Genomic DNA, 24243 nt, shown 5'->3' on the forward strand with positions numbered 1-24243 from the left:
CCCTCACCCAGCGCTCACCTTCGATGGCTAGCATGGCCCGCAGTTCCCGGTTCAGTAGCTCATATCTTCGTTCTAAGTCATGTTCTTTTTCCCTAGGCAAGTTGTAAAAAGTTCATCAATATGCTAATTACGAAATCATTAAACACTTAAAAGAACCTTTAGTTTACATTGATTTTAGGAGTCATAACTGACTTTTCTATTTAACTTTAAGCCACTCAAACGAATGACATAGAGACTGAACCCCTTCCTCACTTGAAAGCTTCCAGTGTTAGTTTTCTCCCGTCGCTCTGAACGACACAGAGGTAGACTGTGAAGGCGAGCAGTCCCACTCCTAAGTGCTGCTTGTTTTAAGGGTCAGGTATAGGGACCTATTGTAAAATACTCATAGCTCACGATAAGTACTCTTATTGAAAACGTCACGTGAAAAGAAGAAACACACGTGTACTACCAGAGAGAATACTGAATACACGGACCAAGTTCTCATGATACCCTCTTCCAGGTTCAGGCAAGGTAGAAGTTACAAAATTAGGTTTTATATTCCAATGAAAGCATGGTAAACAGGTGCATAACACAGGCACCCTGTAGGAACACAGCCGGCTGGTGAGAAGAAAGAGTGAACACTAACATCACAATGAACTAGGTGTTGAGATGCAGACCTTTGCCTCCGGCCTCGTCTCCACGGAACCTCAGCCACCACACTCATAAGAAAGTCCCTGTTAGGTAACTGAGCTCTTATCCCCAAGTTTATATTAACATCACTATAGATAACCAATGTATGTTTTTCCTTAAAAAGGAATTTCATTTTTTAACAGTATTCAGAAAATAAACTTCAGTTTTATTTTCCTTGAGGGTTCTCCTCTAGTCCCAAGTGGAGGCTAATCCTCTTCTGCACTACGGATTTATTTCTTAAGGAGAACATTTGGGGGCTGGGAACAGCGCCTCAGGTAAAGGTCCTGCCTTAGGCCTGATGACCCGAATGGGTTCCCCAGAACCCACAAAAGTGAAAGGAGGGAGCTGACTCCACAAAGCTGTCTCTGACCTCTATACTCGCACTACAGTTTGCACATTCATGTATGTATACACATGGACACACGGACACACGTGTGTGCACACGCGTGCACACACACAATAAATAAAAATGTAAAACTAATTCATTACACAAAATTGTTACTTATTCCTTGACTTTAGAAAACATGTTTTTCCCCAGTGTCTTATCAGTCCACCTGCAAATTCTTACTTTTCAGATGAACATTTTTATATGCTGGCTTTCTAAGGAAAGAAAAAAAGGATTAAGCTCAGTAAATATTAACCCCCAAGGAAGGCACCGCCAGCCTGAGATGCCCGTGTGCGGCGGAGCACTCACAGCAGGGAGAGCTGGTTCATCCTCCTGATGAGGGCATTTTTCTTATTGACCAGCATGAACCACTCCTGCATCACGGCCTCCTCCTCTTCTGTGTTTCTTCCTGCAGATGAGAAAGAGTGTGTTATGTGACGCCCAAACGCTAAAGAACATTTCAGCACAACTTTTTTAACTTAAAAACATCTTTCAGCAGCTCCAGTGTTAGCAATATAGTAGTTATATAACAAGATAGTCTCTTGCTTACAAGACTCAAGTCCAAGACCTGGAAGCAGAATCAGTATTTACACACGCAGCAGCCAACCCTCCAGAGCTGGTATTTGTGCAGAGTGCGTTTCAGCCCCCTGAACTCACCTGTGGATCACATTAACACTAAGTACCGTCAACAAAATGCGCCACCTTTTAAATCCTTCCCAGAGCCTCATTTGCTATTATGTTTCAACGAGGAACTCGGGGTGCTGACAGACATATGGTCACGAGTTTTTTCAAAACTAAAAAATTATTACAAGAATTGTAAGATTACCAGGGAGAACAGAGAAGCGCAGAGATAGCGTGGAAGCTTCCTTTCCCATTTTCCTCCCGGGAAGTAAGATGCCATCTGTGTATAGACCACTCAGAAACTGCTGACTCTAACAAGATGCATCACCTACAGTTTATTACCTGCACTGTAAAGACAAGACCTACAGCTCCTGTGGAAAAGAGAACTGCTGCAATGAATCCAATATTGAAAAGCCTTTCACTGATGACAGTCTCTGTTTAGACTGTGAAGCAACTCCAGTGCAGACAGTTTACATCAGTCACACCCTCAGACGTCCCTGTCACTGCTTCTACACAGGACTGTGACACAGCACAGCGTAGCCCTGACACTGACTGTATACAGCAATGTGCAGGTCCCAAGGTCCCAAGTGTCCTGAAGGAAAATACGAAAAATACCTTTTCTTGGAAGGAGGGGGCATATTTCTTTCCTTTTAAATTATACCAAGTCAAATTTGTAATCCTTTAACCTTTTCTCCCAAGTTCCACCCATGGTTGTTTTATTACTTTGCTAATCCATTATTTAATATGAACAGTTACATTTCTGCACAACATTCATGGTGTAAATTAAAAGACCTAATAAAGAGCTAAATATCCCTGCGGAGACTAGCCTGAAGACTGTTCCTTTCCAGTGTGATAGTGCCCACTGAGTCTCTTTACAAATCTCCATCAACACAGAGGCTCCTTTCCGCACCCACGCTCCTCATCTCAGAGCCCCTCCTCTCCAGAAGCAGGTACTGTCACAGACACGCTGTCCTGAACCACAGACTGCCATGGCCATCAGACACAAGCACAAACTTCTTTTACCTCAGTGAAGTGATAGTGTATAATAACCTATTGTGTATCTTGTCATGTTGTCTGAGTATTTACTTTATAAATTATGGAAATGCCATAATTAAACTATTTCCATATTAATACAAATTTAAAGAATGTTTTAAAATATCAACAGCAGATCCCTGTGCACAGAATCTTGCACCAGCTTCCGAGTACGCTGCCTGTCGTTAGGGAGAACAGCGAGGATGTCCACCATCACTACATCTTGTTAAAACTCAATGTGTGACGCCGACTTAAGATAGATTCTTTCAGAGTGTGAACAAAAGTCTTTATTGTTTTACAGTATTTTTAATCTCTCCTTTAGGGTAGCTGGTTTTGTATTCGCTTTGGACCATGTGATGTCTTGACACTGGTCATGTGATACAGGCTGCGATAGGCACAAATCCCTGGGTAGCAACAAAAGAAGAAAGAGTAAAAAGAAAAAGCTGAGAAAAAGCTTGCAGTTTGGAAAAGGGCCAATTGTTCCCCATGAAAGCGTTTTGATCAGTGAAATGACACATGTGTGTAATATTAATAGGTGTAGATTTTATGATATCTCATTTTCTGATTAAAGACCCATTTCTTGTGTTCATAATTCAGGTGGCTTCTAAAGATACAGACATATGAAAACTTTGTTTTGAGTTTCACTTAACCTATAATTGAGGCTTTCAGGCCACGCCAGACGCGGCCTGCCTTCTCTGACACTGGCATCATTTTCTTCAATGGAACACTGCTTCCTGAGTTAAACAATATCGATGTGGAACTGTGTTATTTTCTCTCTAATTCATGTCTGTATCTCCAGGTAAGAACCAAAGATATCCCCATAATTCTTAGGAAATAACTAATAATAAAAGAACCTTATATTTCAAAAGGAAGCAAGCCTAGCAAATATTTAAAGACACACTTACACAGCTCATTTCTAGTCATTGAAAAAAACATAAATCAATTCTATATCACTAATCCTTATCTAAGGTAGTATACAGTGATGGAAATCTACAGTCAGCCCAATAATAAAATATTAAAGTTTCTTTTTAACATATTCCTACAGTATTGTTTATAGGGATTTAAAAATTTTAAATTTAAAAGCTTTTAAAAGCCAGCAAGTTGAACCATTACAAATTAATCCTGACTTTAATAACTGGTTAAAGACCCCTTTAGCTTTATAAGCAACAAAAAATATTAAAGCCCCTGATCACAGCGAGCTTTTCTCATTTCTCCTCTAACCATTTGTTATTTAATCCAATACTAGTAATCCAATTTGTCCATCAGACTTTTAAAGGGCAGAATGCAACTTCCTCAGCTTAGACACTTTTCAAAGTACAATATATTTTTCAAATGAATGCTGGATGTTTCATTTTTCCCAACTGTTCCTAGCTCTAATGCACGAGGAAAAAAAGAACAAGATGAACATTGTTCATACTGATTAAGTAAGAGCTCATTAAAGGGCTGTCAGCGCGGTACTTTGAATATGCATGAAGCATATAATCAGATCTAGTACCGTCACTAGAGGAGAATACGGTAAGTACAAAGGACTGATTTAATTACTTAGAGTGGGCTGTGGTGGCGAGGCAGTGTTAGTGCAGAAAGAAAGAGGTTGTGTTCCGCCGCTGCCATAGAAAGGCAGGGCTAGCTGCCCCACCATACCTGATCTCAAAGAACACTCTACACTGCAGCCTGAAATGAAGGCTGCGTTGTAAAATGCCCCTGAGTCGTATCGTCTTGTTTAACCTTACCTTCTAACTACCTCTTCGTTCAAAATTATTTTAAATTTATTTAATTGCAACTACATTTTCATCACTGTAGAGCCCAAAACTGACACTTGTGTAAATCCTAAATTCTTTTCAGTTTTATAACCTAAAACACTCATGACTTAGACTGAAGGCCACTCTGAAATAAGGTATGATTAAACAGTAGCATTTACTAAAATGGCTAAGTATTACCAATAAGAACGGCCCTCCAAGAAGGAGTCTGCATCGGAAGATTCTTGTGATCTCTAGTAACAGATACGCAAACTACAGAGTTTCACAGCGTTGTCTCCTTAAGGAGGTCTGCACCATTTTTCCTACAGGAATCTGACATCTTTTCTGACATCGAATGTCTTAAAACCTGCTTTTTAAAAAAATCAGTTTCTGTAGCTGGAGCATGAGCTGTAAGAACTAAAGACCAGGGACAAGAGCAGGGAAGCACCTGTGCACAGTGGGACTCCTATCATTCTCTTCAGGCAGGTGGTGGACGCCAGTTCACAGAAGGTGCCTGTGAAGCCCAGCCCTGGGAACGGGGTGGGCGTTTAACAACGGAGTTAATGATTGCAACTACTTTCATATCCCGACTCACAAAAGAGTAAAAGTTAAGACATGATTTCTTTCAAGAATTCAGTCATTCATCCAACAATCTGTGGTTTTTATTATTCTTTCCAGAAGCTGTGTTTTCAAAATTTCAAAATAAAGAGAGTAAGGTTCCAAACCTGGAGTTATTTTATTTATACTGCAGTGATGGGATTCGAACCCTGGGCCTCACTCATGGTAAGCCAGAGCTCCATCACTGACCCGCACCCCGGCCCTCACTGCTGGAGCCCCTAAAGGTACTGGTAGTTCAGGTGCCGTGTAACTGCCCTAACTACTGTCAGGTAGGCATTTGCTAAAGTTAAAACACTCACAGTGCCAACGCCGTATTTACTTTAAGGAACACTGAACTTATTTTGCAGAGGGCTGAAGCACAGCGAGTTACTCTTCGAGCTGCCCTGCCACGCAGCAGATCACTGTCTACCTGAAAGGTCAACCAGGGCACTTCACGAGCTGCCTCTACAGACAGACGGCACCGCCAGCCTGCCCTGCCACAGACAGGACTCAAAGTGGCTCTAGACGCGGCACAGGCACTGATGTCAAGATGAAGAGTTGGACAAAATTATAAACATGTACACACACAAACATATGTTATACACGCACACACATGCTACAAGAAGGATTTATAAACTTTTATGTATTTAGGTATGCCAACATTTCTGGACATATCTTTTCATAAGGATTCAACATTTAAAAATGATCATTTTTGTGTCTGTTTGTGTCTGAAGTAGGGACAACTTCCAGGAGTTGGTTCTCCCCTCCCCCTGTTCTCAGGCCCTCAGGTTTGGTGGCAAGGGCCTTGATTGGCTTTGCCATTTTTCTAGCTCAATTCTTTTTTCACATGAAACATTTTAAATACTGACTTTAACCGTGTTTTCCCTCTTCCCCAACTCCTCTTGGAACCCCCACCTTCTTACCTATCTAACTCTGTTTTCTCTCTCGTTTCATTTTTAAAAAAGATCACCTGGGTACACTGAAGGCATGGGAACCAAACCGGCCCTTGAAGTGTTTAACAGGACTCCATCTATCATATGGTGGGGCTCCCAGCTCTCCTAAGCCCCTTTCTTCTTCTCTATAAAGGCAGTCATGTGACTTTGAACTCAGGTTCTCAGGCTTGGCAGAAAGTCTTTTACCCATTCAGTCCCATTCCTCTCTTTTCTTTTCTTTCTTTCTTTCTTTCCTCTTCTTTCTTTCTTTCTTTCTTTCTTTCTTTCTTTCTTTCTTTCTTTCTTTCTTTCTTTCTTTCTCTTTCTTTCTTTCTTTCTTTCTTTCTTTTTCTCTCTCTCTCCTCTCTCTCTCTCTCTCTCTCTCTCTCTCTCTCTCTCTCTCTCTCTCTCTCTCTCTCTCTCTCTCTGTTTTTCTGGACAGGTTTTATACAACAGGCTGACCTCAAACTCAAAATGAGCCTAGGATGATCTAGAGCTTTGGGATTCCCCTGCCTCTACCTTCCAAACTCTAGGATCACAGGAGTGAGCCGGCACACTTGGTTTATATGGAGCTAGGAACAGAACCTCGGGCTCCACGCGCACTAGGGAAGCACTCTTCAAAGAGGGTCCAATTCCCAACTCCTTTTCCCATTGTAGACAGGGGCCTGATTTTGAATTTTCATCTTTTTTCTTCTTCTTTCTTTTTACTTATTCTTTGTGTTTTTCACATCATGCACCTCATCCCATTTATTTCGGGTCCCTTCATATCTGCCCTCTGCCCTTGCAACCTCCCCCTCAAAATAAAATTTAAGAAAAAAAAGGAAGAGAAAAAGAAAAATCTGTCATGGGCGCTGTAGTGTAACAGTGCGTCATGCCGCAAACCCTTCTGTCCATACATCTTCACTCACAAGTGTTCGCTGCAGACTCACTGGTTAGCGGCCTCTGTTTTTTGCTGCACTATCAATGCTGGGACCTTACTGGGATTCCGAGGATATCCTGCTGTTGCCCTAGCAGGGGGTGAGGAGAGGAGAGAGCTAGTGGGCTGACCAACCCAGCAACCACCCAGGCCCAAACTAGGGCTATGATTGGCTCACCCCAACATCCATCTCATCTATGATCTGCCCGAACATGTGAAGGGGGAGGCCTTGCAGAATTTTGATGCTCTTAACTCAGGCACACAGACTGTGGGATTACAGGTTTACACTCTACACAGGCGGCACTTCCTCTTTTCTTACAGAAGATACTCGAATACAGGTTCTCGTGGGAAATTTCTCTTTCCAAGGTTGTGCACATTTTAGTCAGCAGAGCTCAAAGGTCCTCTTGCTACCAGCAGCTTCTTCCGACAGAAATTCATGGAAAATCACACTTAACTTCTCAAATCTCTACAATTCCCAACATTCTAGAGAATTATTCTAGAAAATTCTTTATGCTTGAAATATAATTTTTAGTTTCAAAAATAATGCAAAGAGGTCTATACAAATCCACACTGCACAAAATTTTAATTTTAGGGGCTTAAAAATTAAATCCATTAAATAAAGTTTTACAATTCAAATGTCTCTCCTGTCTTACATCTTTAATCTTCCTTACAAAACTAGAACCTTCAATGACTATGACTAAAAGCTGGTCTACCCAATTCCACCTCTTGTGAGGGGAACAAGATACCAGTGGGAGGAAATGCTGTGACTTGTGCAGTTCTTAGCTTGGGTTCTCAAGTGATACTTGTAATGCAGAGTGAACTGGCATTGAGATTGTTGGCTTCCTAACTTTGGGAGGTGAAAGCCACAAAGACAGAACACAACCAGCCAGCCAATGCAATGGACAAGCGCAGGTGAGGCGTCTAGAACACAGCCAATGCAATGGACAAGCATAGGGGAGGCGTCTAGAACACAGCCAATGCAATGGACAAGCGCAGGTGAGGCGTCTAGAACACTATATTGTGAACTTACATGATACCTTCCATCTTAAAAATAAGAGTTAAACTTTTTATATTCTTATTCTGATGGCAACCAACCACTTAGGAAAACAACATTTTTCTTTCTTTTCTTTTTGCGTTTTATTTTTGATGGGGTCTTGCTATGTTTGATCTTGAATTCCCAGACACAAGTGCTCAAGTGATCCTGCTGCCTCAGCCTCTCAAGTAGCTGGGCCTGTAGGTCCCATGCATGAGACTGACTGGCTGGGAAAATAACTGAGTGATATACATATGTCTGTTACCTATATATGTATGTGTTTATTTATATTTATACCAAACTTTAGTCTATTGATTACTATTTATTTTTCTACAAATTTCTTCCAAATACCATTAAACTCCAAACTGAGTATCTTTATAAAACAAAAACAAAACAAAAACCCACACACATTAAAAATTAATTTGCTACATGAAGCATTTAAAGTATCTAAAAATTTATTAGGGATGAGGAGATAGCTCCCTTTATGATACACACACACATGAAGAACTAAGTTCAATCCTCAGTAAGCATGTACAAAGCCAGGTGTGGTGGCATGTACTTATAATTTCAGTGGAAAGTTAGAGACAGACATTCTACATCTCAAGGGCCAGAAAGTTTAGCATAGCTGACAAAGCCCCAGGTCTCAGTGAGAGACAAGTGAATGGCTTCAGAGAAATCCTGCCCTACACACTCTCTACTCCCACCCACCCACCCTCCCACCCTCCCTCCCTTCCCTCCCTCCCTCCCTCCCTTCCTTACTCTCTTCCTTTCTCAGGCAGTAGCTCCTTTCAGTGTGTGAATGCCTTTAACATTCCAGCTCAGGAGTGACACGCGGGGACAAGAAAAAGATACAGTGACTATGTATGTATAATTTTCACGTGTAAAGAACTTAGAGGTCTGTTCTGAAAATTATTTAAAAATGTAACTACCAACTAAAAGAAATATTATGATTTAATGTCCATAGAAAAAGAAGAGAGTCTCCACAGGAGAACAGAGCTGATTTGACACAAAAGGAAAACTCTTGGAAGCCCGGCTAACAAATACAAGGTTTATAAATCCAGAACTGGGTAATTCTATGTGCAAATAGGACCTAATGAGAGTCAGTGGTCATCTTGTTGTCTCTACAAATTATCTGGGCTTTTTGTTGTTGTTGTTGCTGTTGTTTTGTTTTTCAAGACAGGGTTTCTCTGTGTAGCCCTGGCTGTCCTGGAACTTGCTCAGTAGACCAGGCTGGCCTTGAACTCAGAGATCTGCCTGCCCCTGTCCCAGAGTGCTGGGATCAGAGGTGTGTACCACCACCGCCTGAAAATTATCTATGTTTTAAGAAAGATGTTCCACTCTGGGAAAACAGAAGAATGGTGTCAGAGCAGAGCTTTTATCCTTTCATACCCTGATCTTATATTCCAACCAAGGAGACAACTCACACATACAGCCCACGACTGACTGTCCTAGAACTCACTAGAAAGAGCAGGCTGGCCCTGAACTCAAGAGAGCTACAGGCTTCAGCCTCCAGCTGTTGGGGTTAAAGGCGTGTGCCACCGTGCTGAGCCAAATCATAAAATCTTGCTTAAGCTTCTACTATTACATTGGGATGAAACAGAGGAGGGGAAGAGCACATATGTAAATCTGACTTCTATATGATGTCCTACATAAAATTTCTCAAAATATACAAGTCAGTTTGTTCTCATATGTGACTCTTAAAACTCATTCACTAAGTATGAAAAAGAAAAACAAACAAAGACAACAACAAAATCCAAATTCACTGGGGTCAGCTCAGTGGTACTGACTGGCACACACAGGGTCCTAGGTTCAAACCCCAATAGTGACAAATAAATAAAATAATACTAAGGCTTCTTTTTCCTAGTTATTTATTTTATAAGAAAAACTGTGCTACCCATCAGATATTCATCAAAGTTACTTTTATATGTAGCCTAGAGTTTAAAAACCAACAGTTAAAACAGCTTTCCAGTGTCACGCCAAATTCCCAAACAAGTTCTGGCAATTCTTGGGAGGAATATGGGCACATGAGGGGGTTGGGGAATCATTACAGAACGGGAATAGGGAATATGCGTATTAGGAGGTGGCAGGTACAGTTAAAGTAAAAACAATGATAGAGAACGGAAATCTTGACAGCAGTTGCTTCTGTATCAAGTACTATTTAGCTGTTGCCACGTCTGCATGGTTTTTCCTATAACCCCCTGCAGCAGGTATTATCAGCCCCTTTCCCCTTTTTTAAATAGTCGAGGAAAAGGAGACTCAGAAAGGTTCAAGCACTTGCTCAAGACCACCACTTAGATTCCAGTGAGGCTCTTTTATTTTATTTTATTTTATTTTATTTAAAAAAAAAAAACTATGCTCTTAAATCTACATGGCATGTTTACCAAGAGTCTCCAAGATAGTATGTGGCTAGTTGCTATGGGAAGCTCCATTGGGGCTCACTGGATTTTTTTTTTTCCTGGAGGGCCAGAGGAAGCTGTATATTTAACAACTACTTGGGGGTGTCTTCTTGTTTTTTTGCTTTTGACTCGGGGTCCTGCCATATAGCTCAGGTTGGCTTGGAACTCACTATTCAGCTCAGGCTGGACGCCAACTTATCCTTCTTCCTGGCTCAACTCCCTGAGTGCTGACTGCAGGGTTGCACCACGACCATACTGAGGTTGTTTTTTTTTTTCTTTTTTTTGTTTGTTTGCTTTGTTTTTTATTGACATGTAAGTTTGAGAACCACTGTCTTGGTCTTTTTCACAAAGAAATCCCTGAGATTAATCTTTCTCAAAAGAAGAAAGGGTGATATTCCATGTATGGCATGTTGCTTTAGCATTGGCATGACATTATACAAATCTAATTTCACATTCAGAAGAAAAAATGTTGCTGCCAAATCAGTTCAAATGCCTGAATTTTATGTCATAGATAGTTGCTGAGAAAAAGAGAAACATTTTCCTGGAATGCCTAGTTTCTTAAATGTTAAAAAAAAAAAAATCCACTGCAGTCTTGAGTAAGTATGATCCCACATCAGGCAATGGCATGTCTCAGACAATCATTCCTCAGGTTCAGAAATTACAGTTTGCATTTTCAATTCAAGGTTTCCAGGCATGGAAAATACCATCTAAATATCTCTGGCAGAAATAATATACATTTCTTTCTGGATAAATGAATGAACATGAGTCAGCAGACAAGAAACTCCACTCAAGACTATAGAAGAAAAAGCTGGGTGCACAGTCAGAGCCAGGGGCAGGGGAAGTAAGGTCTGCTGCTAGAGCCTCCACAGTATCTCTGATGATTCAATACTTCCTGTATAAACCAGAATGAGTGGAATATTGAGTGTCACCACTTTAGACATAATTTACAGGATTTTCTTCTTCAAGAGTCCAAACAAAGATCAGACAGAAAGAAATGTTGAACCAATGGTCAGCAAAGAAAACCAGAAAGCATGCTATTAGCTGTTTCTCTACGTACAGAAAGAACAAAGAAGAATGAAAGGAATTTAAGGATTTGGTGAGGGTTGGGATGACAGAGGAGGCCAGGATGGACGGCACAGATTACCAACTGCGCAGTGCTAGGGATCACAGGGCCTCTTGCATCCTAGGCAAGGGCTATGCCACTGACCTCTACCCTCAAGCCTCAGATGGATGCTCATGGTTACTGTGGAAATGGAAGGCCACAGCTACAAGCTGAGCTTGGAAGAGTGGAATGAAAATTGCAAACACTGGAGAGGAATCCTGCTATTGTCCTTCCCAGCTAGGATTCTAATTCACAGCAGCCAGGGCCCCGTCTGCTTTGAGATGAAGGTGCACATCTGATTAAATACTGAAGAAAAGCCTCCCCAAAAGTTAAGGAAGGTGGGTCTTGGTACCTTACAGTCAGGAACTCTGAAGAGAAAGTTCGTAGAGGAATCTTGGAAGGGTTGAGGAACATTACTTAATGGGAGCGTGCTTGTCAAGCACATACAGGCTCCGGGTTCAATTCCCAACACTCAAAAACAAAAACAAAAGGAAGCACTGGAAAGCTGGGGTCTGGCTCACTGCTCTGATATGGCTCTCATTCAGCTACTCAGAGATATGACAGAACTCAACTGTTTGACCCATTCTATTGTGCTTCTCTCTTACTTCTCTATATAACTAACTGCATGAAATTATAGCTTCTTATAATGAAAAAATGACGGATTCAGGTAACACACAATAATTAAACTCTTCACATAATTAAAAATAAACAGAATCACAAAGCATATCTCTAACACCAAATTGCCAAAAATGTGTTAGCATTTTACTCCCCAAAAGGCAATCCTAGCACCTCTTGGCGTCTGCCAAAGTGCATAGCGCGTGGCTTCAGGAAACTGATAGAACTTACTTTGTAGAAAGATTTCAGATATAAAATATCTTTAAAAATTGTTTCTTCATAATACAGATTCAATGCACTAATTACTTGTGACAACTAACTGTACAATATCAGAGCCTCAGACCACCTTTATAATAAATCCCCTTGCTTATGTCTTGTGAAAAGTCCTTTGCTTCTCACATTATAACCTCCCCTGTCTGGTTGATATATTGTGTATAGCAAGATCAAATAAAAACATGCTGCTACATAAGTATTGTTTGCTATTTTATTATAGTATACCAATCATAAAAATTATTTATGTTAAATGTATAGTTTTTCATTTGTTTTTATCTGTGTAACTAAATGACCTAAAAAGGTATGACTTAGTTTACTGTGCACCTTAAGTGACAATGCTCTGCTCACTGAAATTAGTATGGGAATAGAGATTTCATGCCTGCTGTCAAGAATAAGATGAAGACATTTTACTTTAATGAATCTTAATTACCACCCATATTTAATAGACAGAAATATCAAAATAAACTATAGTAAATATGGAATTTGCAAATTATGAACCATTATATAGATGTCTAGAATATTGTTTCTAGTTTCCCCTGACTTTGTTAACTATGTTTGCTCAAGTTATTCCTATTACTGTGGGATTTTGTTTCTCTTTCATTATGTCAGAAGTGGGAATACGTCAAAGTATTAATAGGACTATAACAAACTAAAATATAATGTTTAGGATCTAAGAAAATTCAAAATAACACTGCATAGAAATAACAAATTTATATGTTAAATGTGAAAAACACTAGACAAAAAAAGCCTCTACTAAAATCTGATAGGTGTACTGTGTTTCAGAATCATCAAATGTCCTTTCTCAGGAACTTAATAGTTGTCCAGAACCAGATTACTCCCCAAGTCAGGTATCTTAGCATGTAAGAACGACAGCGGTTTTGGTTTTCACTTTTTCTTTCTCAGGTGTGGGTGCGGTGGAGGTGGAGAAGACTATCTTCACACTCCTGGCGAACATAGGCGATGGCAGAAGTGAGGGTGAAAGATGCAGACACAAGCCTGTGGGGTTCACTGCAGCAAGCTCAGCCGTGTGCTGCTATCTATACCCTAAGTCTGAAAACTGTCCAAGGAGCTGTTTTCTAAAGCGCAAGTCCTCCTGCTCTCTCTCCACCCTGTTTAATATTAATGAATTTATCAACACAAATAGCCAGCATCAAGGCTACAGTGAAAAGCAGAGCACTTGAAGCATTTAATACAGCTAAAGGGGGAGATTAAAGATCAATAACAAAATCACCTGGTAGAAAAGGAAAAAGGTGTTGCATTAAAAGGCTTTTGCTTTCCATGTGAAACAATACCGAGAAACCCGCATTTTCGCACTTCTGCTCAACAGGCACTCCAGACTAGGCAAGGATGAGAACAGAAACCCGTCCTTTCTAATAATCTTGTGACAAAAGCTGAAAGACATCATCCTATTAACTAGTGATCTCAACTGCTAATGCGGAGTACTTCCTGGTGCCTTTTATGTAGAACGCTGCTATTAAAAAACCACTAAACATTCACTGTGAACAACACAGAATCATTCATCTTTTATCAGCATCTCTTGTTAGAAGAGTATGAGAGGGACTAAAGGTGTCATTGATATTATGGAGTGGAAATTAATCAGAAATTTTTCTCATATTTTCTTCATCTCACTAATTTACTTTTGTTCAAATTTCCTCCTGCTAAAAAGTTCATACCCAACCCCCTGTTGTACTCTTTTAAGTTGAGAATATTCAACGAGTGCGTCCACTGAAAAGCACCAGGTCCTAACACAAAAAGCATTCGAAATTCTCATTTAGTTGTCTTTATTTTGCTAGCACCATGTGGTCCTTGAAGATGTAGAAAACACGGGAAGCCGAGTAAAGATCAGAGCAAGCTCATTAGCATTCTGACAAAATTGGAGTGGTGGAGATGTAGTTTGCCTAGTTTGTCGTTTTGAAAGCTATGAAAGCTACCGGTGGTAAGCTTTCTATTTCATTGTGCCTTTGTCTTTGGGAAGGGGGGGCTCAAAGCAGCAGGGTATTTGTTAGTCCTGGCTCTGTACAATGCATTGTGGGAACCTTTCCTGCACAGTCAGCCCTAGATAGTATCATTCCAGTGTGAGTCAAAAAGTTTTTTCAGGATTTATAAGAAAGGGTATGTGAGTGAATCTTAGTTATACCCTTAATGAATTTATCACAGCTTGCCTTGCCCTTTTGCCTGAGTCATTTAGTCTAAGCAGAGAAAGAGCCTAAAATGTTGCCAGTCATTTTTTGGAGCAAACATTAGGATTTTGTGATTTACAACTAATAAGGAACACAAAGGATTGACTTATTTAGTTAAGATTCAAAAGCTGATTGATTGCCCAACATCTAAGCGTCCAATTCTGTTTCTGCAAGTAATATAGAGGGAGAATGGCTTGGGCTTAAAGCATGCAAGTAATGAATACCTCTTTGAAAACTTAAGCTAATCACCTACCTGGTTTTCCTCCTCTGCTAATTTAAAGGTAAGGCTCGTCTGAACACTAAATGGGCGCCATTCCTGCTGCTACTCAAAGTTAGTGTTTCTACATTGAGATGAAATGGATAAAGGTTTTCAGGGATGAATTTATCTGCTAGATCCTTGTGGTTGCCCTCCTGTCTTGGATGATGACCCAAAAGAATGTCAACAGCTCATTTTCCCAGAGAGTGAGGAGACCCCATGCAAGCCACATTCTGTACTTTCTCAAAGAACTATTTCAAACGTTGTAGCTCACAAGCTGTTCGTCTCTAGTACCCTAACAGTTCTTTGGACATCAGTGCCTCCGAAACGATGGCTAAACAAAGTTTTACAAGTGAATTCTACATATGGCACATAGATTTTAGATTTACTTTCAATGTATATTTTAGAAACACGGCCTTGTTACAATACCGTGTTTATGGCAGAAGTGAAATGTCTGAGAAGTAGCTTTTTTTTCATTGTGAAAAAGAAGTGCTTCATGTAGAAGGTTAGAATCAAACCAAATCTGAGCATGTGTGCTCCTCTAACGTGTGTCATTACTAAAGGCCCAGAGGATGATGGAGAGAATCTGCCGAGGAGGGCCTGGGCTTGGTCCTCAGCACCACAGGCAACATACACAGAAAGAGAATGGAGCATTTCTATACAAAGCTTTTTGACAGAATGGCATTTGGTTATAACATAAAAAGCCATTAGCCTATGTAGTCAATATGAAGGCATAGGGATAACTTTAAAATGTTAGTGTATTAGCTTTTAGGTAATTTTTTTATATTACTAAGTTAAGCCTTAAGTTTCATCACTTACAGCTTGAGTTAGGCTTTCTTCTATAATTTGAAAGTTCATTCATTTTGGTATGTGTCTCAAGATATCTGTATTCCAAGCTACAGCCCAGGGCTGAACTAGAATTCACTATGTATCTCAGGCTAGCTTCACCAATCCTTCTCCTCAGCCTCCCAAGAGCTAGTATTAAAACAAAAACCCATAAAAGATCTGCAATGTACCACTTTTTTGCTTTGCTACAATGTAGCTTACAAGTATGTAGTTAGTACTTAAAATTTTACAAACGTAAGACAATATGTTTAAACATTGAGCTCTTTTACTGCTAGCTTTAAATTTTAAACAAAATAATCTGGATGGTGGTGGAGCACACCTTTAATCCCAGCATTCTTGAGGCAGAGGAAGGCAACTCTGTGAGTTCAAGGCCAGCCTGGTCTACAGAGCAAGCTCCAGAACAGGTTCCAAAGCTACAGAGAAACCCTGTCTCAAAAAACCGAAAAATTTTAAACAAGATATTCTTATTGTCACAATGACCCAGTTCTATACTTTGCAATGTGGATATCCCTGCAAAACGGTCTCCATAAATGCATTTCTCTATCAAAGTTTCCTAAGGAAAACCCTTCACACTAGCTGGACCAAAGTTGTTTTCTAAGTAGACCTTTAAAACTAGATTATCTTATTTAACATCTACTTAGCTGCTTTTCCTGAAACTATTTTAAAAATATATTTTCAATCTTGATTTAGATTTTACTAGAAACCACTTTGACTTCTAATAGTGAGATATTATTTTGTTAAACAACTTTGGAAAGACATGAAAATTAAGACTTTAAAAAGCAGTAGTCTTTAAAACTTCTGGCTTTAAAAGCAAATTACATTTTTAAGTCTTTTGAATCCAAAATAGAAAATGGGTAAGGCATTGTGAGTAAACACATGCAATATGTGCTAGATGGGATACACACATGGACATAGTTGTTCACATCACATCAGATACAGCACTTCTCCACACACATGTAATATATCTAGACAAGATATACACACAGGGACACAGCTTTTCACATCAGATACACACATGTAATATATGCTAGACAGGATATACACACAGGGATACAGCTTTTCACATCAGATACACACATGTAATATATGCTAGACAGGATATACACACAGGGATACAGCTTTTCACATCAGATACACACATGTAATATATGCTAGACAGGATATACACACAGGGACACAGCTTTTCACATCACATCAGACCCAGCGTCTCCACACCATGTAGCACATGCTACTACATAGTCACAGCAGGCTCAGCGTCTCCACACATACATAGTACATACATGCTACTACATATTCACAGCAGACCCAGCGTCTCCACACATACATAGTAGATGCTACTACATATTCACGTCAGACCCAGCGTCTCCACACATACATAGTACATGCTACTACAGATTCACAGCAGACCCAGCGTCTCCACACCATGTAGCACATGCTACTACATATTCACAGCAGGCTCAGCGTCTCCACACATACATAGTACATGCTACTACATGTTCACAGCAGCTCTTACTACAGCGTGTCTAGATTCCTAGGATTTAAAGACCAGATGTTTTTCACAAATGACCAAGAGTTGAAGTGAGAATAAATTAATGATTGATTTTTTAAGGCTTTGATGGAATTAAGAATACTTCTTTTTTTGTTAAACTTCTCCTCTGTCTCCCTCTTTTTTTCTCTTTTGACAAGTGAGGCCACCCAGCAGAACAACTGATGCAAAACCTAGGAGTAATCCCTCTGTTAGTCCAACAGCACGGTTAGCCTTAACACTGCCTCTATTATTCAGTAGATTCAGAGGAACGTCCATTTATTTGTTAGTCTCAGTTTTCAGTTCTGTTTTCCTCTTTATGGAAACCTAGACTTATTGCCATGTAAATTCATTTGCATACTAGCACAATGAAATACTCTATAGAATTTTTATTATTCTGGTAAGCTAAATAGGGACCATGTATATATGTAGTTTGAAATGTGGAAAGAATCAAGACACATAGAATCTTATTGAAGACTTAAAGGCATATTACAACGTGCCTAGGATTTTCATGGTATAAACCTAGCAATGTCATTCCATAAATGTTAATAGTAGATGAATAACAACTGAAAAGTAGAAACCATTAGAACCTCAAAAATTTATTATCACAATGTGATAACTGGTTCACAAACTGATTCAAAACAACTTTTTTCCATAAAGGTACTTAAATATATATATTACCACAATGCAATATTTTACATTCTTGAACATTTACAGTCTAAACTGCAAAAAGTTTATTTTATGTAAGTGAGTTAGAATATGAATTTAGGAGATGAAAATTAGAAATTCACGTAGCTGTAATGCCTGACAGTAGATTACTCAACATACACTCATCAACATACATATACGCTTCTTTTCTCCCGCACCGAGAAAGAAGCCCAGGTTTCAGACACGCTGGGCAAGCATTTTCCCAGAGCTACACACCCAGCTGCAGTGAATTTTCACAGAGCTTTCTAACTCTGGACTTTTTTTTCCCCTTGAAGTATTTAGGGATTGAGGTTTTCTCTTTCTTTCTTTTTAAAAACTGTATTCTACACAGCATGACTTAGAAAAGGACAAAGAGAAGAGCAAGTTCTCCTGACAGCCCTGGGCATTTCTCGTACTCCAATTGCAGTGTTTTTATCAGTGAAGGCAAAAGGCCTCAAGTAGACGACCACTGCGACTCTACACATTTGCAAGAAATTTATAATGTTGTGGTAGTAATATGTACAAAATCAAGTGTATTAGAAATCTGTGTGTAAAAGTTGATTCTTAAGATTCCTTATTGCACACACAAGTGCTCTAGGAAGTAAATAGTACAAATCACATCACACACACAGACAGAATTCATAGTGTCAAAATTTAGTGCTAGAACTTTATGATATGAGTCTTATAAGATTTAATGAATAATCTTGACATTCCTTGAACCAGCCAGGAGTTTTCCCGGGTAGCACAGTAAGTGCTTCTGCTGAGCACATCACACCCCTGGTTCAGAGGGCAGAGTTAGCTTCCCACCACCCTACACTTCCACTTTCCCCTTTCACGTGTTTCACTTAGAAACAATGACAGGGGTGTCTTAGGTATACTCCACAAAGCAAAGTCTCATAGAAACTCAAAATTCAGATGTGTGCATAGGGCATTATAATTCTGTCAAGATGTTATGATATAGAAGGGGGGGAAAGGCTGCAGAAGCTGGGGTGCATCTTGGTTAGGGAACGCTTGCCTAGTGTGTGCAAGGCCTTGAGTGTGACCCCAGAAGTGGGTGGGGGACAAGACATTCTATCCAGAAGAGAAACAGAAAGGTTTCCACCTGAAAAATGTATGTGGGATTTACAGTATAATAACATCCACTTGAGAATTAAAAATAATCTTGGGACTCAAAGCAAGTCTTGTATATTTCTTGTAAAAATTGATTTTCCCATTGGATGAAGCACATCAATACATAACAAATGAACTACCACACCGCCTTAATTAACAATTTTGCAAGTGAATACAGACATTACTGCAACACTGCTGTCATTAAAGTCTATTTGATGGCATATCAGTTTCCGTTAACATTTCAATAGACCAATTAAATGACCTCCCCCCCCTTCAAATTCAATTAAGCTTTCTGAACTTCAAATGCTACCTTACCGTGTATTTTATGTACACGGTGAAAATTAATGTTTTAGTTTTAGGGGTTTCCTATTCTAATAGGGCTCAGAATTTCACACAACTTAAATACTATAGCTAACATGTAGCTGTAAACTTAATCTTTCCAGTAAAACTTATATATCTTATTTCTGGTTTATTTAACAATTTGCCATCCAACTACAATTTTAAAAAAAAATTAAATTTACTAATACTATTTGTTTGGGGGACGAACTAAAAGCCAACTGAGGGGAGGGGGATCCTTGTGTCTACAAGAGAAATCTTTCCTCTTCATACAGCAAAGCCTCAAATTCTGAAGATACTGTGTAAAAGTCAAGGGAAAACCTCACATTTATACAATAGAATTTCTTCCTTTGAGAAGGAATACAGTAAACATGAACAAGAAACAAAGTAGAAGAAAAAAAATTACGACTATACCCAAACAGTTCTGTTTCAATTTTCTGAATTTATTTCCAAAACTTTCCTGGCACCATGGGAGAGCACAACAAAGACATGATTTCTGGGAGAAAGCACTGACCCTCGTTAGAATGTTAATCTGCCCTATCACTTGCTCGTCCACCCAGCATGCACTGGTTTTGCTTCTGTCCACAACGGAAAGAATACATTTATTAAGTCGTCTTATCACTAGATGTGTTGGTTTGTAATTCATGCTAACCACTTTGTCGAAGGGAAATTTATTTAAATTTTCATTTCTTTGTGAAACTCTGTAGAGGCTGCACATCTCACGACTGGGAACAGCGTATAAGCGTCACCTCTAATCGGCTAGAGTCCCTTTTCATCCAATTGTTGAAGGAGGCTTGAAAGGCTTGCACAGGCTTATGACCACTGCACATATGGGGGAAGGGAACCTTTGAGGACGGCTAATTAAACTGTTTGTCTTCTAAAACATTTAACTGGCTTTGGAGATTATTCTAATTAAGAATGTTAGATGTATTTTTTAATGTAGCTATTAAAATGAATCATAATCCAACAATCTCATGTACTGAATTAAATCAATGGAGACATGCTGAATTTCTCTATTTTAGAATGAATAGCTCAAAAAAAATCAATATGCTTTTAAATTAAGTACATATGGAGAAAACATAATATACACTTTATATTTATTTGGGTAAACGATTGTGGTATGTACAAGCACAAAGCAAAATACGGAGAGGCGGGAGGCATACGCTGCTGGCCCTCACCCTGCTCATGGTACCGAAGGGATTATAACTGGGAAATAAGAAACCACATTAAAAAGGCATGCCCAAATTTACACCGCGTCTCTGCACATATGCTTCAGAGCTCTCAAAATAGTGCTAGGTATTTCACAAGCACACAGAGCGGATGTGTATCTGTTTATATTTGTCTATCTTTCTATACTGCAAAAAAAGAAGCGAGTTTACAAGCAGAAGTACCAGCTAAGATGAAAAGGTCAATATGCAAACTGCTAGTTTGGCTTTTTTTTTTTTTTTAAATATAGGCACTTTTCCACTTAAATAATTAAAACAGAAACTAAAACAAAAGAAGCAAATGAATTATGATTGCAACACACACAACAGGCAGCTCCTATTAGAATCACAAGGTATTATTCTCTAAACACTTTCTCTTTCCTTACTGCTGCAAGATTATACTGGGTTATCCCATTAAAGTTGGTAAAACGCCATTCTTGTGTCTTAAAGCTCTAGCATTGGAGGTCAAGAAGTGTATGCTGCTTCTTACAAGGCTAGTGTGGATGTAATCTTCACAAAGTTACAATAATTAATGTTAAGCTTCTTTAGCAATACGTTTCTGAAAGAACTGGCCTGATAATATACTCAGAGCCTGGCTAGCTGTTTGTGCTCTGAGCAAGAAATGTATTCTATGCTACTCACGTGTGCCAGCTTAAATCTAGTCAAACCAGGGTGAGGAGGAGGAGTTTGATCTACGAACAGATGTAATATTTAAATCTATAGAAATGAAGTAATAAGATTCTGACATACATAAAAACATAATGTTCCAAAATTTATTAATTCTAACCTAACAAAACGGAACTCAAGTCCCAATTATTTGTAGAAACAAGGTCTCGTTTTTTTTTTCTTTTCTTTTTTTTTTTTACCCCAGCTGGCCTAGAACTCACTATATAGTCTAGGATGGCCTCCAACTCATAGCAATCCTCCTGCTTCAGACGCCCCAGTGCGGGACTTTAGCCGTGGGAGCTCATGCCTTGTTCAAGTCTTACACAGCACATACTTACAAAGTCATGCTTATTTACATGCTTTACATATAAAGCAAGCATGCTTTGTATTTACAAAGTCATGCTCTAACACTACAGATCACATTCACTGGTTAAGAAAGTGAATGCCATTCTGAATGAAAACGGCAAATTTAACTTTTAGTTAATAAATGGAACTCCTATTTTAAAAGTATAAAGTATCTCAGATTTTACAGTTGTTTCTGGTGTCCCCCAAACAGTGAATGAACTCATAAAAAGCCCATGAATACTATTTTTAATCAGTTAATTTTTTTCCCTCTCCCAACTATATTAATAAATAGAAGTGAAAAATGAGCAAGCAAGAGTAGGAAAAGAAAACAGAAGCTATACACCTAAGAGTAAATGTTATCAACTCCCGTGTACATTTCTATCTCATTAACTGACAGGAACAGGCATGTTATATTATCTGTCTGGTCGGTCCTTCTTTGGGAATGCTTGTTTCTGGATAACAGGAGCAGCACAGTCAAAGGTTGCTCACTTACAGCAGGACGACTTTCTCACTGTGACTGACATTGACATGCAAAGTACTGCTGAGTCCTTGAGCCAGAAGACAGGCGGCCACCTCTCAGTCTCGCTAGTCCAAGGCAAACATTCCATAGGCTCCTGAGCAGTCATAAATGCGCAGTTACAAGGATTTTAAATGCTGTGAGAGGAGGGGAGAATTATGCATAGGGGCTGATGCAGGAAAGCTTCCTGGAGGAAGTTTAAAAAATTTTGGAGGACATGTCAGATTTATGCTCTTAGACCATCCTCTTCGGCTTTTCCTCCCAATGGCATAAAAGAAGCACCAAGAGCCAAGCTCAGTGAAGGAATGAGGGACTGGCATGCACCGCCCTCTGCGCCTAGTCTGTAGCACTGGAAAGGACAAATAAACACGAAATTCCAACTCAGTGTAATTACAGGACTACCCTTTACCCTGGAAGACAGGTTCCAAGACCCTCAAGTGATTACCTGAAGCTACTAGTGCTATGTGTGTATGTACATGTTTGTGTTTATGTTCCTGTACCGATATGCCTATGATTAAATTTAACTTAGAAATTAGGGATAGCAGGCAAATGGATGGAAATAGAAAACACTATCCTGAGTGAGGTAAGCCAGACCCAAAAAGAGGAACATGGGATGTTCTCACTCATATTTGGTTTCTAGCCATAAATAAAGGACATTGAGCCTACAATTCGGGTTCTTAGAGAAGCTAAAGAAGAAGGAGAACCCAAAGAAAAACATATAGGCATCCTCCTGAATATTAACCTTCATCAGGCGATGAAAGGAGACAGAGACAGAGACCCACATTGGAGCACCGGACTGAAATCTCAAGGTCCAAATCAGGAGCAGAAGGAGAGCGAACATGAGCAAGGAACTCAGGACTGCGAGGGGTGCACCCACACACTGAGACAATGGAGATGCTCTATCGGGAACTCACCAAGGCCAGCTGACCTGGGTCTGAAAAAGCCTGGGTTAAAACCGGTCTCACTGAACATAGCGGACAATGAGGACTACTAAGACATCAAGAACAGTGGCAATGGGTCTTTGATCCTACTGCATGTAGTGGCTTTGTGGGAGCCTAGGCAGTTTGGATGCTCACCTTACGAGACCTGGATGGAGGAGGGTTTTCCTCGGACTTCCCACGGGACGGAGAGCCCTGATTGCTCTTTGGGCTGAAGAGGGAGGGGGAACGTATTGGGGGAGGGGGAGGGAAAGGGGAGGCGGAGGTGGGGAAGAGACTGAAATATTTAATAAATAAAAAATAAAGAAAGAAAAAAAAAAAAAGAAATTAGGGATAGCAAAAGATTAACAGTCATAAAATAATATAAAACACTACAACAGTATACTGTGACATTTGAAAAACACATGTATGTGGCATCTTGTTCTCATGATGCATGAGATGCTACAGTGTCCATCTGATGAGAAGTTTGGGGAATGAGTGATGCAGCCATTGTGATATAGCATCCAGCTGTTGCTGACCTACTGGCATCATGTATTTCCGTGTTTAATATCACAGTAGCCACAGGTCACTGAAACCAAAGTTAGGATGGGGGTGACTACAGACTATCAACCCCCCTCCCCTTCTTTTACACAAGAAACGGCTCTGCTTCTGTCACCTAAGCAAATCCCTTATCACTGGTAGGGCTCTTATACTGGACATGAATGGGAACAATGAGGAGATGGAGGGTAATGTGGGAGAAGTGAAGAGGTACTCTGTTATTTTTTAAAATGATGCTATGCCAAATTCCCCCCGAAAGCATGGAACCGGGTTAGCCACGGTGAAACATGGATAAGGACCGTGTGCTGTAGAACAGTGTCCTCTAAGCCAACAAGCAGGTGTCTCCATCAGAAGAGCTGTGACTTAGGCCTGCTGATTGTTACTGTCCCCACAGCTCCCTTCTGCACTGTCTAGCCACATGGAGGCAACTCTGTTCCAACCGCACATGCTCTTGGGGTGGGGTTAACTGAAGGGAGAACTCCACCTGTGCAGTTGTGGGGTGTCATAGCCACGCGAGGTTAGACTTGCTGGTGGTGTAGCTGTTGTGGGTCACTCACACTCTGTAACCCCTCATCTACACTCTACAAGTAAACCCAATAAACTCAAGCAGAACCATCTTCAGTGTGTGGGTGGTGCCTTATAAAGAGGGGGAAGGAAGAGTTCTTACAACAGGGGGAGGGTGGGTAGCTGTCCTTTACATTACAGTGTTTATGCATCTTAGAATGATCTGTTTCCTGAAGCAGGGTCCATACATTATTGGGTGTGTGGTTTAAAGAACTGGATAGTAA

General features: G+C 39.9%; 1 protein-coding gene across 9 annotated transcripts in view; it reads right to left on the reverse strand.

Moving 5' to 3' along the window:
• Positions 1 to 24243, reverse strand: part of Ehbp1 (EH domain binding protein 1) — a 254819-nt gene that overhangs the window by 7456 nt on the left and 223120 nt on the right. For 8 of the 9 annotated variants that reach the window (XM_050140935.1, XM_050140936.1, XM_050140937.1 and 5 more), the window contains 2 exons: positions 1364 to 1463; positions 19 to 92 (listed from right to left, as the gene is read on the reverse strand). In XM_050140935.1, the coding sequence (XP_049996892.1) occupies positions 19 to 92; positions 1364 to 1463 (174 nt within the window). Of the gene's footprint in view, positions 1 to 18; positions 93 to 1363; positions 1464 to 24243 lie in introns of those variants that run through there. The other variant, XR_007591427.1, reaches the window with a different exon arrangement.

Source organism: Alexandromys fortis, unplaced genomic scaffold (assembly GCF_014885135.2).
Source record: "Alexandromys fortis isolate MF-2015 unplaced genomic scaffold, M_Fortis_MF-2015_v1.1 scaffold_7, whole genome shotgun sequence".
NCBI classification, from domain to species: domain Eukaryota; kingdom Metazoa; phylum Chordata; class Mammalia; order Rodentia; family Cricetidae; genus Alexandromys; species Alexandromys fortis.